The following is a 16,215-nucleotide window of genomic DNA, read 5'->3' on the forward strand; positions in this document are numbered from 1 at the left end:
AAGACAAAGAACCTAAGATAGGATTCTACTCAAAAAAACAAGAACCTAATATAAAGCCTCTCTGCTACACGTGAAGCTTATTGCAACGTTTTTTTTTTTTGTTGAACAGCCACCTTCTTTGACATAGACATTGACACAAGCCCATTACTATTATTCGAAGTCCCATATGAACTGAGAAACACAACCCCAAAACAAAAAACAAAGTCAAGCAACACAGCACAAAGAGAGATAAGAGAGAAGCAGGGTCAGTGCCATGGCTCTCTCACCCTGTAAGTTTCATATGATCATTATTGTGTATGATTAATTACTGGGTTTTGTAGATTTTTATCTTCTTTTATGTGATTTTGATGTTTTTGGGTGGTTGGATATGGTTCTGATATTGGTTTTCTTGTTCTTGTTCTTGTTTAATGGTTGCATTTTTAATCTCCTAGTTTTGGTTTTAATTACTTCTTTTGGTATTGACGTTTGACTTTCTGTTTGAACTATTTTTGGACAAATGTTATTGCATATGATTAGATTTTTTTTTTTTGGGGGGGGCCAATGAAAGTGTGCTAATTCACTGCTTGGTAGATATTGGTTCTGGGCTTCTCTGGAATGATATTTATGGACTCTCAGAGTTTAGTATAACATGCCATACCATGATTGTTATATGATCACAAAAGGGGGATCATTGCAGAGAATGTGTGCCTTTTGCTTCTTTAGGAGATGGGTTCTGAGTTGGAAGACTACTGCAGTTCTTTTTCTATATAGGCAAATGATGACTGATCCAAATGAAAATAAAAAAATAAAAATAAAAATTTGATGACCAGGGTCTAATTTTAGATGCCTATTTTGAAGCTAGTTTGAATGGGACAGCTGGTTTTCTGATACTCATGTATGGGAAATACTTCAACACATTGTTTTGGCATAGATATGCATTTGTGTTGCTATAAGTAGTCCTCCATGCTTAAATGTTCTGTTTGTTACAGCTATCAAGTAATTCACTAATTTGGGTCCTTAATGATGTCCTTTAATAAGACAATTAGGCCCAAGATAGAGCAGATTGGGAGAAAAGCTTCATATGCCCAACCAATTCACCTTCCTTTTTGTTTTCGACTTTCATTCAAAAATCTTGGTTAAGGTTAAGAATTATACCTTTAGACTGACCTCCATTTTCAAGCCCCCTTTTTCATTATTCTAGGATATCTTTTCAAGACTGAATTCTGATGTAAAAGAATACCAAAGAATTTTTATGGATTACATACAGGCACACACGCACACAACTAGGAGTACCCAACGATTTGGAGTTAAGACACACCTGAGTTTAGTATTTTTTTTTTTTTTTTTTTCAACTCAATATTATTTGTCTAACTGTCATAGATCTCAGTAGGAATGATGATTTATCTCTACCTTAAAGATTATTGCTGTAATTGAACAATCATTTTATTAATTTCTAGTATGTGTATGTGTTTTAGCCTTTTTGGCTGTAAATTGCCATCAAGATATGCTATTTATGTGGTTATAGTGCTGTCTCATTTATTTCATTGATGAAATTTTGAGGCATGGCCCATTTCAAATCCTGGCTGACAATAGAAAGCTGACCATATGCAGACTATGTGTGGATCAATGCTCATTTCTAGAATTTATTAACTATTTTGAAATAATGTATTGCTATTTGATGGTGACTTTATCAGATCAATCTTTTTTATACAATATAAATATTTAAATCTGATAATTGTTTACATTCTTTATTTTTTTTCTAATGTGTGGAAATATGAAACAGTTTGTGTCAGTTGTATCATAGTTTCTATCTGATTCTTAGGTAACATATTTGATACTTAAATTTTGGTATTTTCCACCTGGCAGGCTTTTCCCCTTTGGTATTTCTCTTTCTCATTGTTGGGTGTGTTGCACGGCCTTTCTATCCACTCCCTAGTAAAGTAGCTGAGGGCACTAGAAAGCCCCTACAAACTTCTCGTCCATATAACATAGCACATCGAGGTTCAAATGGAGAGATTCCTGAAGAAACTGCTCCTGCATACCAGGTAAGTGGCCATGCCCATCAAAGAAATTCATATATTCTTTCAACCATTCTATTCATATGTCTCATCTTGAGATTGCGTAGTTCATGATGAATGGCAGATTAAAATCACTGAGCTCAAAAATTCCAATTTCACATTTCTTTTAACGATCCTATTCATATTGGTTGGTTACGCAGTATTTCAGTCCACACCAATTAGAGTTGAGCATGTATCTAAAAATGTGAGATTTTTGGGGGGCATGGCCAATATAGAGATTTTGGCTTCATGTCTGTGTTTGTCATTTGTGTGTGTGTGTGTGTGTGTGAAAATATCATGTATATTTTTACCCAAATAAAAATGTATACTTTGCCGAATTGGTGTAGAATCATGCTCAATTTCAATGTTTTCTCCAAATATGTAAATTTAATATGAGGTGCCGCTGCTGGATGTGAAAGTATGGCCATTGGAAGTATTTTTCTCAATTAACTTGATGAGCCTATTCTCTGTTCTCAAATTACATTTACACCATAAAAATTACTGTTTATTGCAGAGAGCTATTGAAGAGGGTGCAGACTTCATTGAAACCGATATCCTATCTTCCAAAGATGGCGTTCTTATATCCTTCCATGATGTAACACTTGATGATACCACTGATATTCTTCAACACAAGGAGTTTGCCAATCGTAAAAGGACCTATGAAGTCCAAGGAACCAATACCACTGGATTTTTTACTGGTATGGAAGTCATTCAGCTTTCAACTTTGTTTTGTCATAGTTTCCAAATATTGATCATATAGTATTGATGGGGACAAGGTTCAAGCTTAATGCATGAATATCCAACCAACTTGAAGCTTGCATTCTGTGTTTGTGCTTATTAGTATCATTAATGTCTTTATTGCATTTTTCTCCTCCTGTAATTTTGTCCTGTTACAAGATTTGATCAAGTGTGAAAGTACTGAAAATTATTTGCATTATGTGCAGTTGATTTCACCATAAAAGAACTAAAGTCATTGCGGGTGAAGCAGAGGTATCCATTTCGGGATCAACAATATAATGGTTAGTTCCTGTTTGTCGTAAATATTTTGAACCAATTCAAATTCCCATTTTTTACTTCACTTGATTATGTGAAGATTATTTACTGCTCTATGTCATTTTTGTTCATGATTTGCTAAATATCATGCAAAATTTTGGAAGAGGTTAACAATGGCTACAACCAGTAATTAATATGTTTTCGGTCTGTAGTTATAATTGGATTTTGTGCCTGGTAAGAACCATACTGTAAATCCAGAATTTATTGTCTTTTTCTCAGCTATGGTTAGCAGGATTAGAGTAGATTTCTTAGAGTAAAAAATGCATTCCTAAAATCATATCCATCCATTTTAAAATGGGTGGATTGGACTTTGTGACATCATGATAATTTAAATAAAATACTTGAATGGTGATAGCGCTTGTTTAAATGTTGATGGAGTGGTAAAATATCATCCACCTATTTTAAAATAATTACTAGGATTTTTGGAACTCTTTTTTTCTTTTATAAGTAATAAAAATATATTGAAAGAAGGGGGGTGTCACCTGAGTATACAAGAAGTATACATCAAGGACAAAAACAAATCAAGTGCATAAAGTACAAAAGTTCATGAAACCATGGACAGAAGAAAAAGAACGAAAGCCAAACACTGTAACCCAATCCAAAAAAGACTTAAGGAAGAAGAGTTTAAGATCTGAAACAGATCTCTCTAAATCCTCAAAATGCCGGCTATTCCTCTCCCTCCAAATGCTCCACATCAAACAATGGGGCACAGCCATCCAAATAGCAGAGTTCCGATGCCTCCCAAACTTTCCTTGCCAACAAGCCAACAGCTCCACCACTGTTTTTGGCATAACCCAAAGAATGCCAAACAGAGTAAACACCATAGACCATAAATCAAAAGCAATAGAGCAATAGATGAGAAGGTGGTCAACTGATTCCCCATTTCTTTTACACATACAAGACCAGTCCAAAATCAAAATCTGCCGCTTCCTAAGATTACCAGTCCAACTGATTCCCCATTTTTGGAACTCTACGGTGGAGTTACCCTAAGAACTCTGAAGGATCCTAACACTTGGTTGCCTTTGCCTTGGTCAAGCTGAAATGACAGCTAATTCTAGAGCTTAGTAAGCTGAAAAGGCAAGTTGGAGATGTGAATTGCCCAAATGAATTAATATCCCATATTATGCTCTCACCCCACTGAACCCACTATGCTAATCTCCATGAAAAAGTAGATATGGTCTCATTTTTTTTAATTGATTAGATTTGAACATAGATTTTTTGGATTTTTTTTTTCCTGAACAACTACTCGTCGATGCACAATGTTTACTTTGCACAAAGTACTATTAACTAACCATTTTACATATAAATTCTTTGCATTACTTATTTTAACTGTTTATTCATAGCAATATTTGTCATAAATTTTATTTGATTTAATTTCCTATTTCTTTCCTCGCCAAAACCAAATGTTGTACTGCTAGGAGTATTTGATTTGAGTTGGCAGTATACGAGACAAGGAAGCCAAAGTTGTGTGTCTCAAGGAAGCGGGAAAGACATGTTAATCATTATTTAAAAGGAAAAAAAAAAAAAGAAGAAGAAATATGTCCCTAAAAGGATGTACAGAAAAGGGGCACCCTGATTTACTGTGATTAAGTTTTTGTGTTCAGTATATTTATGCATTAAAATTTGCCCATTTGGGTTGCTTCTTTAGCAATAAACTATTAATATGCACTAGTAAATAATTCATTTATCTGGGAGTTTGGCATATTAACTATCAATAATGTATTGAAGCAGATGAATTCCCCTTCAAAACATAGTTTTGAGTCACTTAGTCTTAAATTGAGTCCACTTGCTCATTCAATGAAACTTGATTCATTGCACTCACTATTGATCACTTGTCCCTTCTCTTATTTTCAATCTTTCTGTTTTTCTCTGCCTGCCATGGTGAAACTAAAATCTTTGGGCTCATGCCCTCCACAAAGACAAATTCATTGTTTAAAATTTAAGTGAATATCTAGTACCTTGGCCATATTGGTCTAGATCATTATATAGAACTTGTATACAATACGCTACATGTTAGGAATATCTAGTTTTTTAATTTCTGTGCTTATTTTTTGTTGTAAAGGACAAGCTTTATCTTTTGGTCTGGTTAGATATTAATATACTTAAATATATTCTCTTTGTGGTGTATTCATCAGGAAAGTTTACTATTATTACCTTTGAAGAGTACATTGCAATTGCATTGGATGCACCCAGAGTTGTTGGAATATACCCGGAGATTAAAAATCCAGTCTTTATCAATGAGCATGTGAGTTATTTCTCTCTAAAATCTACGACAAAGAACGATTGTGCAGGAAATTATTGGTTGCTTTAAAACTTACTGACATTAGACCCATGACTCAAACCAAAGCCCCCACACCCCCCCCCCCCCCCAAAAAAAAAAAAAGACTGAAAGAAAGAAAATGGTTAAGCTTGAATAAAGTGACTTTGTTTTTCTTTCTGTCTTGAAATATTGGGCCAAGATTGCAGGCCACCCTTTAGGTTTCATACTGAATGCTGATACACCTTGGGTGTGGTTGCATGGTTGCACTAGAATAACTTAGGATAAACACAAAAACATTCCCCGCTGATTTAGACTTTGCGTATGACTTTAACTTAAGAGAGCAGAAACTGTAACATTGTTGGAAACTTTAAACGATGAGGCTAGTATATTTGCTAATGGAAAACAAGCACAACACTTATTATTTCTATGTTTTCCGTAAGAAAGACATGAGGTGTGGTTTACCAGAGCATCTTGATAACAGATGATCATGGTTAAGAAATTGGTTTTTTATTGCTAATTCATTCTTTTAGACAGCAATTCTATTTCCCCTAACATATCAGTTGATACCTTCAACAGGTGAAGTGGCCGGGTGGTAAGAGATTTGAGGATAATTTTGTGGAGACACTTAAGAAGTATGGATACAAGGGTTCATATTTGTCAAAAGAGTGGATGGCACAACCTGCCTTTATCCAGTCGTTTGCTCCAACCTCACTAATATATGTTTCAAATCAGACAGACTTGCCCAAGATCTTCTTAATTGATGATGTTACTGTGCCAACTCAAGACACTAATCAGGTTTGTGTTCTCTCTAGTGTAACCTCCCCAGGAATAGTTACTCAAACTAAAGCCCCCTCCTATGGATGACCTACTTAATTTATTAGATTACTTTTACACTATTGTGCACTACAAGTTTTTGGATTAAATTGTACTAGGTGAGCTTATGGTCTGGGAACATCGCATTCATACTTAGGTCCCTTGCAAAGATCCCCTCCCTTTGAATTCTCCAATTCCCTTCAATTTTTATTTAGATGTAAAACATGTGGCATTTAAAAATCAAATAATGTCACATGTCTCACATTTAGCTAATAATGTTTTAGACTGCATAAATGTGAAGATGATGACAATGTTAGAAACAGGCAACAACATGCAATCTCAGTGCAGTTGTGATGCTTTGAGGCTTCGTACCACATATACAAAAGAAGCAGATAATGTTTTTCAAATCACCAAAGAAACTGCTTGTTTTGAACAGAATCCACCAACCCCCTGATTTCTGAAACCTCCTACTGTTCCTAATTAATTAAACTTTTTTTCCCCTTAAAAAGAATGTTAATTAAAACCATATTCTTATGAGTATAAAAATTCAATTAAAAACTGCAAAAAGGGGTACAATCCTAGTACACAGGAAGTATACAAGGGAAAAGCTCAAACAAAAACTAGCAGAAAATATAAAAACAAATACAAAGATGACTAACAAAAGTTCAAGGGATCCAATAACTCTAGAAAGTCCATAGTAGAAAAGGGTGGAGGTCAATGTCCAGTCATAAAGGGTCTTCAACAATAAGAACTTCAATTTAATCAAGTTTTGTTCTTTCCCTCTAAAGACTCCACATTAAGCACAAAGGTGCCGCATTCAATAAAAAATTGCAAAAAGGGGTACAATATTAGTACACAGGAAGTATAAAAAGGAAAAGCCAAAACAAAAACTAGCAGAAAATATAAAAACAAATACAAAGATGACTAACAAAAGTTCAAGGGATCCAAGAACTCTAGAAAGTCCATAGTAGAAAAGGGTGGAGGTCAATGTCCAGCCATAAAGGGTCTTCAAAAATAAGTACTTCAATTTAATCAAGTTTTGTTCTTTCCTTCCAAAGACTCCACATTAAGCACAAAGGTGCTGCTTTCCAAATTATCTCTCTTACCAAAGTGCCCCTTCCAACATGATAGAAGCTCCATCATCAAGTAAAGCATTACCCAAGAAACAATATATCTCCTATAGCATAACTTAATTATTTACTTGGTTGACAATTGACCATTAACTCCCTAAAATAGTGGGTTTCAGTTAGCTCAGCTGGTAAAGTCTCTGATGGTTGTATAAGAGATCTGGGGTTCAATCCTCGCTTACACCAAAAACTGATTGGTGTCTTGGTCTGACGATAAAAGGTTATCATCAGGAGCGGACGCCATAACTTGAAACTCTCTTAAAAAAAAATCCCTAAAATAGATAATTTTGTAATGAGCCAATAGTTGAAAGACATTTGACTGTTTGCAGAACTCATTGTTTGGTCATAAACCATGGTCTTCTAGTACCAAAATATACATGGTGTTTCTTGTTCACGCTTACCCTCACCAGTTACTGGTTTATGCAGTATGATTTTTATTTCCTTTTTGAATGTTCAATGCCTAGATTTCTAATGGAATAAGATGACTTTGATGACATGCAGTCGTATTGGGAAATTACTTCGGATAGTTACTTTCAGTACATTAAGCAATATGTGGAGGGCATTGGACCTTGGAAGGATACAGTGGTTCCTGTAAAAGATAATTATGAGCTAACACCTACTGATCTTGTTGCCAGAGCACACGCCCATAACCTACAGGTACACACTTCTTCTGTCCAAAGCTTATCTGGGTGACGGTGGTAATATAATTATAAATGATTCAGGGTTGTCATTGTTACCTTTTTCTTCTATGTCACATTGTTATTTTGTACATGTCTGCTCAACTTTATTTTTGGTTTAAAAGTTTCCTCATCTTTGATCAGAGCATATGGTGTAGCACAAAAAACAAAGCCCGTGTTTTACCTTTCTTCCCAAATGTTGAATAAAGCTTGTATGGGGGTGAATAGAATATGCCTTTTCTTTGCACTGATCTGTGGCACTCAGTGGTCACTGCAATAGTTTTCATTTCAATCACTGTGCTATGGGCTCTAGCGCCTTGTAGCACCACAGTGCAAGTATCATACTGGGAGAGAAGAATGGGTCCAGGGATCCAATTTTTGTCATGGGCGCAATCAAAGGGAATAACAAAATTGAGAGAGTTGTACTTGTATGAGTTGGGCTAAGGAACGGCTATATGGGTTGTACATGTAAATCTTTTTAAGGAAATAAATCTTGCAATAATTATGCCTCATCAAAATATTTATAAAGTTCTTACATAACTTTAGGAATGGGCATAAAACTTCTACTAACTTTATTTCTCAAATGACAAGTTGAGAAGATAAATGGTGTCCTTTGTGATGCTCTATGTTTGTGGTTTGAATCTCACCTCTCCCTTCCTCCTCTATCTACATATCTCCAAAAAAAAAAATTGAGATGGTAAATAAGGTTGACGATTATAATTTGCAACGTTTGGATTCATAAATTGGCTGGATAGCTTAATTTATAATTTTTTTCCAAAAAGCCAGTGAGATTTTGTGACAGTGGCAAATTAACAGGAAGCATTTCATATCAAATTCTCTCAATTCTTTTCTTCAGAAACAAGGCATACTCATTTTGCATGGCTTTACTTGTATGGATCAGATCACCGTCCAAACGTGTTAATTAATTTCATTTTCTTCTTTCAGATTTGTTTGGCTGGAAATTCTTTACTTTCTTTAATTGCATAATTAATAATTTATTACGGATGTCTTGAGCTGAATGGCAATTTGTCATGTTGATTTAAATGCAGGTTCACCCATACACTTTCCGCAATGAGAATCAGTTCTTACACTTCAACTTTCATCAAGATCCATATCAGGAATATGCTTACTGGATTCATGAGATAGGAGTTGATGGAATCTTTACAGACTTCACAGGAAGCCTCAATAATTATCAGGAATGGACTTCTCAATCTTCAAATGATAGTGATAGCAGTGCATCTAAACTATTGCATAAAATTGCATTGTTGGTCAATTCCTATGAAAGGGTATGAGGATACAAATCGTATGTATAATGTATCACTATATTTTTATCATAATTTTTCGTAGCAATTACTTTGTACGATAACATTATTGAATCTGTTCAATAAAGGAAATTTATGAGTGGTGGTTTTCCTTGCTAAGAAAAGTTAGTGTTAGCTGCTGGGATAATCAATACACAGTTTTGTAATTGGCCAGTGCTCCAGTTGCACGTTGGTTGTGAAAAAGCAGTTTGTTTATCAATCTAGTAAAATGAAGGTTTTTCTTTATATAATCTTTGATTTTTTGGGGTTGTTCAGACTTATTCTTGAAGCCTTGACAATGGAATTGTGAAGCTTATGGTGCCCCATGTTTCCATGATTGGTTTCTATAGAATACTCTTTCTGAGATGGACTTGGGACTTAAGCAAATGGGCCTCATAATTCAGTTTTTGTCACCCATAAAAAAAAGGACTGCTTTCTAAAAAATAGCATATCCCTTGTAGTTTCAATCAGGAGTGGCAATGTAAAACCACCACTTCTTTGATCCATTAGGGGACATGACTACCATATTTAAAAGTTTCGGGTGGGAGGAGAGGAAGTGATAAGAGAAAGATGTAAAGGTAAGGAGAGGAGTTGAAGAAGAGTAGAGTAAATGTGGTGATAAGGCATGTCATTGATTTATTAACAAAACCCTTAAAGCAATAACAGCCACTTGCCTCAATGACATGGCATAATTTGGACCTCTTATTATAAATGAAAGATCAAGATTAAGAGAACTCTTATGTGTTAGAAAACTCTAGAGGATCTTGATCTAATTTTGAAATCATTATCAGTTTGAGTGAAGTTTGGTCACTATAATTTCAAAGTAATAAATAAATAAAGGGATTTTCATAAGGGGAATAACATTATATTTAGGGGTTTAACATGGGCTAAAGATTTAATTTGTTAAAACAAAAGCATGATATTGCATTTGTAAAGCAACCATATGATGCGGTTACAAGTCAAATAACTGGGTTTCAATCCCATTAATTCATGACTGAGACACCGCTAACTTTGTAACTAGCAACCAAGTACTCACAATTTCTCAAAACCAAGTATGCCACCATTTAAGAGCAACGAAAGCAAATCATGACCATCACCTGCTCTTTGGTAAAACTTGATTTTCACAATTCTCCCCTAGAAAACAAGATGACTACAGCTCTTCAGTGCTTAATATCAGACTCTTTGTATAGGTGAGCACTATGCATTGTCCAGATTGATATATCAGCAGCATCCAACCATTATATGAGAAATTAGTAATAGAAACATTTCAAGTGCATCCTAAGTATCTAACAAAAGCACCTGTATTAATCATCTTGAGAAACATATATTACATGGAACGGTTTGAAGGAAAATTCATCTTAAGATTCAAGGTGATCTAGAGGAATATTGCCTAAACAGCATCATAATAGTACTAAATAGACGAAACTACCCTATTTAGAAGCTCTCATCTTTGTGATCTCTTCAAGCAAAAATCTTGATTCAGCAGCAAAATCAACAGGAGCAACAGCCCTGACTGTGATCCTTTGCCTCTTCTCATTATTGTACTCACTCTGAGCAACACTAACTCTGAAAAGATGAGAATTCCAAGTGGCTTGTTTCAATTTTAGTTGATATGGATTCTCCTCCCCCTCCTGAAAATATCAAAATGGTGAAAAGAATTAGAAAGTAGTTCCCAAATATTTTTTTGTTTACATACTAAATTTATGGAGTCAATTATTTTATTGGTGGTTTACCTCTGATTTCAACTTATCAAGCTCATCAGCAGAGCACCCAACAATTTTCTCTGCTTCCTCATTAAAGACAGATATAAAGGCTTCACCACTTGCATCAGAAACTTTGACTGCCATTATGTATCTAAAAGAAAAAAGAAAGAACAAAATTAAAGTTAGAAGGCTAGAAGCCCTAAGCAAATTGAACTTTATACTGATTCTAGTTGTCAAATTTCCCAACTCTCACCTTAAATTGCACTCTACATCATTTTTCTGGCATGCTTCACACCAATACCCAGACCCCAAAGCCTCTGTCACTTTCTTGTTGCAAGTTTTGCAAGCCCGGTACCACATTGCCTGATCAGGCTTGATGAAGCTTATGTATCCTCTAACGCTGAAAAATACAGGCTAGCCAATGCGAACACAAAGTTCAGATCACTAAAACTGAATGTTTAATGTCAAGACAAAATCAACCTTAAGTTGTTTAATTTTAAACTGCGACAATATGTGAACTTTTTAAAACATTGCAAAATTTCCATAGATGGAGACATTCCCTTTTGAAAAACATTATCATCACCACTCTAATCATACTAAACAATTATAAAAAAGAAAAATACTATTTCAACAGGGACTTGTATACACTTATTTTTTAATGAAACCATCACATATCAAATTCTTTTAAGGAAATTTCTTAACAGTGAAGAGCTCCTGATATAATACCTTTTCCTCACCCAAGGATGGGTTCTTCAGTATGTGAGAAAGAGAGACCCGGTCAGAGTACATTGACCTTGAACCACTCTTTGACGATGGGCTCATACCAGAACCAACAGATGCCATTGAACTTTCTTTACCCTCAGAATCATACCTGTCCATAAAAAAACTATAGTTAAAAATCACAGCTAAAAGGCAAAATAAGAGAGCGATAGCCTTCTGGCAATTACATACCAGGATCTCAACTTCTTTGCTTCAGGTAAATCTGGATTTATAAGCACAACACTTCTGCTCAGTGTTGACAAAGATACACCTAAAAACATGTAGAGCATACATAATGAGTTGAACCCCATTTTCCTTTCTTTCTAGAGAATACCAATAGTTGCAACTGAATTGAGCTTAAAACCAGTTTTACCTTGAAATTCCCCAACTTTAAGGGATTTAATTGCAACTATAGGTGATTTATCTGCAATATCCAGCAATTCCTGCCCCACACTTGTTGCAAGGTCATTCCACAAGGAGACCACAACTGTCTTTTTCCTGCAATTCAGGTGTTCATAGTTTCAATATAACACACAAGACAAGAACATAAAAAATAGCAGTCAGCACCCAGTATAAACTCACGTCTCATCAGCAATAGTAATATCACGCTTTGGGATAGTATCATTGTTGCTCTTCCTCCGAATGCTCATTGTAGAGGAGACATTTTGAACAACACCAATGACATCTGAAATACGTAGCCATAAACATTCATTATGCATGAAAAGAAAATACAAAACCATTCAACACAAATGGTAAGAGTGTGATCTTACCCACAAGCTCCGTCCCATTGACATAAGGACCTAAACTATCAATTGGGACAAAATTGAATGTTGTTTCAGGAACAAAAGTTTCTTCATTGCTAGCCTCTTCTACTTCAGAATTCTCATTCAAGGTCATTTCATAATCATTTTTCACCGTCTTAAACTGCTTATTAGCAAGTTTTAGACTCCCCTTTGAAATGAAATAAACCTTCCCCAATTGAAACCTGTCATAGAATTTCTTTGCAGCTTCATTGAACATTGTTGCTTGTATTTGTGTGCCCTGAAACAAAATTCCAATAGCAAAGTATAACTAATATGATTTATTTAAATGGGAAATGTAACATTTTAAACAAAGATTTTTGTTTTAGGCTTACATCTTCATCTGTTAACTCTACATTGAAGACACAACCTTCTCCCCTCGCATTCTTATAGGTACGCATAATTCCTTTGCTCGTGACACGAACCTTTATGGTCCAACTACCTTGGTAAGGGTTCAATGACACCAGAGGGAAAACTCTTCGCGTCATTGACATCCGTGCAGCTGGGGCCATACTAAATTTCCAAAAGAGAAAAGAGATTATTAGTGCACATACTTCACAAAACTAGAAGAATCAAATAGCACATGCTATTAGATTATATCACAAAACAAGATCACATACTTTTGGCGCTGTTCATGTACTATCTGAGCAGCTGATTTAGCAACCATTTCCTGCTTTGGCTTCAAAAAAATCCCAGGCACTTCACTTTTTACCTCACTCTTAATCCCATTTTCTTGCTTTGGCTTCAATACAATACCAGTTTCCTCACTCTTGACCTCGGATTTGACCTCCATTTCAAGCGGTGGAGAAACCACCTCACATTTCGTGACAATTAGATACCTGAGACAGCAAAAACAGTTTCAAAATCCACACATTAAATTAGCAATTAGGCTTTGCAAAGACCAATAACTTAAAACAAGGCAATTCTTGTCAGAATCTATGCTTACTTCTCGGGCTTATTCGGAATGTCATTGAGAGTATAATCAAGAATGCGAATCAGACCCAGGTTCTGAATATTTCCAGACATGACCTCAGAACTCATGTTTGTTGGGAGAATTCCCCTTAGCTTCATCTTTCCATCGTTAGCCGTAAACCTAGAAGCAAAAAAAAAAAAAAAAATTTCTTAAGCTCCAAGTAAATTACAATTCATATATATATTCAATAGTAAATCTTTTGCTACCACCTCTTCCTATTGAACCATGACTTGGCTTGATCTAAATCCAATCAATTCAAATTATTGTTCAATTTATTGACCCCCAAAAAAAAAGCCCAAATGTTCTAACCTAAGTTTGATGCTCAATTTGCTTAGTATTCATAGTAAATCTTTTGCTACCACCTACCAATTAAACCATAACTTGGCTTGACCCAAATGCTCAAACCTAAGTTTGATGCTCAATTTGCTTTGTATTCATAGTAAATTTTTTGCTACCACCTATCAATTAAACCATGACTTAGCTTGACCCAAATCCAATCAATCTAAATTATCACACTACTGTTTAACATATTGACCCAACAAAAAAAAAACCCAAATGTTCAAACCTAAATTTGAAGCTCAATTTGCTTTGTAAGGCAAGCTTATTGAGTAAGAAAAAACCAGACAAGAACATTCGTTGTCAAACTGGTAATACTAATACTAATTAATTAAAAGAGGTTGGTTAAATCTGATAACAATTTTTTCTTTTATGTATTTGTTTCCATTACCAAAATGATAGAAAATATGGAGAAAAAAAAAAAGAAGAAAGAGTTTTAAAAGAGTCTTACATAAAACGGTTACCGGAAGCACCGGTGGCCTTGAGATCGATGACCTGAACGACGATATCAGGGACATCGGAGGAAGATTCCGGCGATGGGTTCGCCAGTATAGTCGAGATCGCATCTGGACTCACACACTTCGCCATTCTGATCTGATGATTTTGGTGTTTCTTTTTTTTTCTCTTTCTTTGTTTGATCTGAAGAAGAAGAAGAAGAAGAAGAAGAATAAGAGAGAGGAGAAGAATAGAGATGGTCAGATAGGGAGAGAGAAAAAAGAGAGGGAGGTAATGAAGTTTTTGTAGCTGTCATTTTTGGCGGGAAAATATATATATATATTCAATTTGTTTTTTACTCTTTTTTTTTTCACTTCTCTTCTCTTGTCCCGCCGCTGTATTTTCACTTTTCATTTTTCTACTTTTTTTTTTACGCGCCAAAGGTTTTTTCGGATTTTGGGGGTTTTTTGAAGTTTTAAAGCTGGCGCCAATTGTATTTTTTTCGCTGGAAAAGAAGGGGGTTCGAATTTCCAGTTTTATCCTTTCTTTCTTTCTTTATTGGCTTTGTGTTTTTGTGGGCCGTCCACGTCAGCATATGGGATATTTAAAATGGATTTTTTTTTTTTTTTTTGGTTGGTTGGGCCTATGTTTCAATTAACAATTTTGAATCTTGGGCATGGAAAACGAGTTGGGTTAGTTCGGTTACAAACTTACAAGTAGTCTTAGGGTGAGTTTGGTTAGGCTTTTTGAAAAAGTTGAGTTTTTAAAAAGTGCATAATGAAAAATTAATTTTTCAAAAAACTGAGTGTTTGGTAAAAACTGTTAAAAAGTGCTTTTTGAAAAAGCTGAGTGTTTCGCTACCATTTATAGAAGTGGCAGTTTGAGGGATAAATTACTAAAAAGGACAATGTCTATATAAAAATAATTTTTTGTTTTAATTATCTCTTTTAATGCAAGCTATGGACACAATATTTTCACAAAAATTTCACAAAAAAGTATATATAACAAGTTGCTAATAGTAGGAAAAAAAAATGTCACTAGTAGGTCTAGATGAGAACTAATAATAACTTACTATATAAACTTTATTATGAAATTGTTATAAAAATATTCTGTCAATAGTACTATTTTTTTTCTAAAAAAAAATAGCACTAACTTAAGAAGTTTAGAGATATAATAAAATGTCACAATATTTTTACAATACTAATTTAAAATTAATCTTTGTAAAATAAAATTTTATTAACACTTATCTTTTAAATGAGTTGTTCTAGTACCCACAATTTTTTCTCCACTACATACTATAACATCACAACTATAAAAAAAAAAAATGTAAAATAATTTGTCTTCTTACTCATTATATTTTCTTCCACGTTGCATAACCAAACCCAAAAACTCTTCTTCTTTTTTTCCTTTTTTTTTCTTTCACTTTTTTCTCCTCCACATGTTTAGTTCGTCCTTTTCTTTCACTTCTTTTTTTTTTCCTTCACTTTCTTATCTTCAGTTCCTCCACACACACACACCCACCCACCCACACACATACAAATCAGAGAAGACGAACGAAGAAGAAGACGAAGAAAGCAGAAGAAGACGAAGAAGAAGAGGAAGAAGCAGAGAATACGCAAAAGAAGACAAAGAAAACAGAAGAAGAGGAAGAAGATTCACCCAGCGAAGCAGAGAGATGAGATGAGAGGAATGAGGGTCAGGGTAATTTGGTAATTTTCGGACTCGCCCAACGAATAGCTGAAAACGCTGCTGAACTTTTTGTTTATGGACCTTCAGACCTCCATAAACGGATTGGGCGTTTTTGCCTTGGCTCAAAATGCAACTTTTACCCAAAAGTTGCGTTTTTGCTTCACCAAATGCCCAAAGCAACCCAGCTTTTACATAAAGTTGCGTTTCAGCCCCTAAAAGCCCAACCAAACGGCCACTTAAATAGAGTGCGAGC

At 34.9% G+C, this 16,215-nt stretch overlaps 2 protein-coding genes across 2 annotated transcripts; one reads left to right on the plus strand and one right to left on the minus strand.

Moving 5' to 3' along the window:
* LOC142632090 (glycerophosphodiester phosphodiesterase GDPD6) lies at positions 1 to 9,392 on the plus strand. Its single transcript, XM_075806508.1, has 8 exons — positions 1 to 269; positions 1,846 to 2,024; positions 2,551 to 2,734; positions 2,981 to 3,055; positions 5,225 to 5,334; positions 5,926 to 6,144; positions 7,791 to 7,946; positions 9,016 to 9,392. The coding sequence occupies exons 1-8, from the start codon at positions 254 to 256 to the stop codon at positions 9,256 to 9,258; spliced, it is 1,182 nt and encodes a 393-aa protein (XP_075662623.1). The 5' UTR covers positions 1 to 253; the 3' UTR covers positions 9,259 to 9,392.
* Positions 9,393 to 10,550: 1,158 nt separating this feature from the next.
* Positions 10,551 to 14,542, minus strand: LOC142630666 (replication protein A 70 kDa DNA-binding subunit B). The gene is made up of 12 exons (XM_075804697.1): positions 14,290 to 14,542; positions 13,476 to 13,622; positions 13,150 to 13,368; positions 12,865 to 13,042; positions 12,500 to 12,770; positions 12,312 to 12,414; positions 12,103 to 12,227; positions 11,922 to 12,000; positions 11,697 to 11,841; positions 11,224 to 11,384; positions 11,001 to 11,121; positions 10,551 to 10,898 (listed from the first exon to the last, which is right to left on the minus strand). Exons 1-12 carry the CDS (start codon positions 14,424 to 14,426, stop codon positions 10,698 to 10,700), a joined length of 1,887 nt encoding a protein of 628 aa, XP_075660812.1. The 5' UTR covers positions 14,427 to 14,542; the 3' UTR covers positions 10,551 to 10,697.
* Positions 14,543 to 16,215: the final 1,673 nt, after the last annotated feature.

Source organism: Castanea sativa, chromosome 4, assembly GCF_040712315.1.
Source record: "Castanea sativa cultivar Marrone di Chiusa Pesio chromosome 4, ASM4071231v1".
Classification (NCBI taxonomy): Eukaryota; Viridiplantae; Streptophyta; class Magnoliopsida; order Fagales; family Fagaceae; genus Castanea; species Castanea sativa.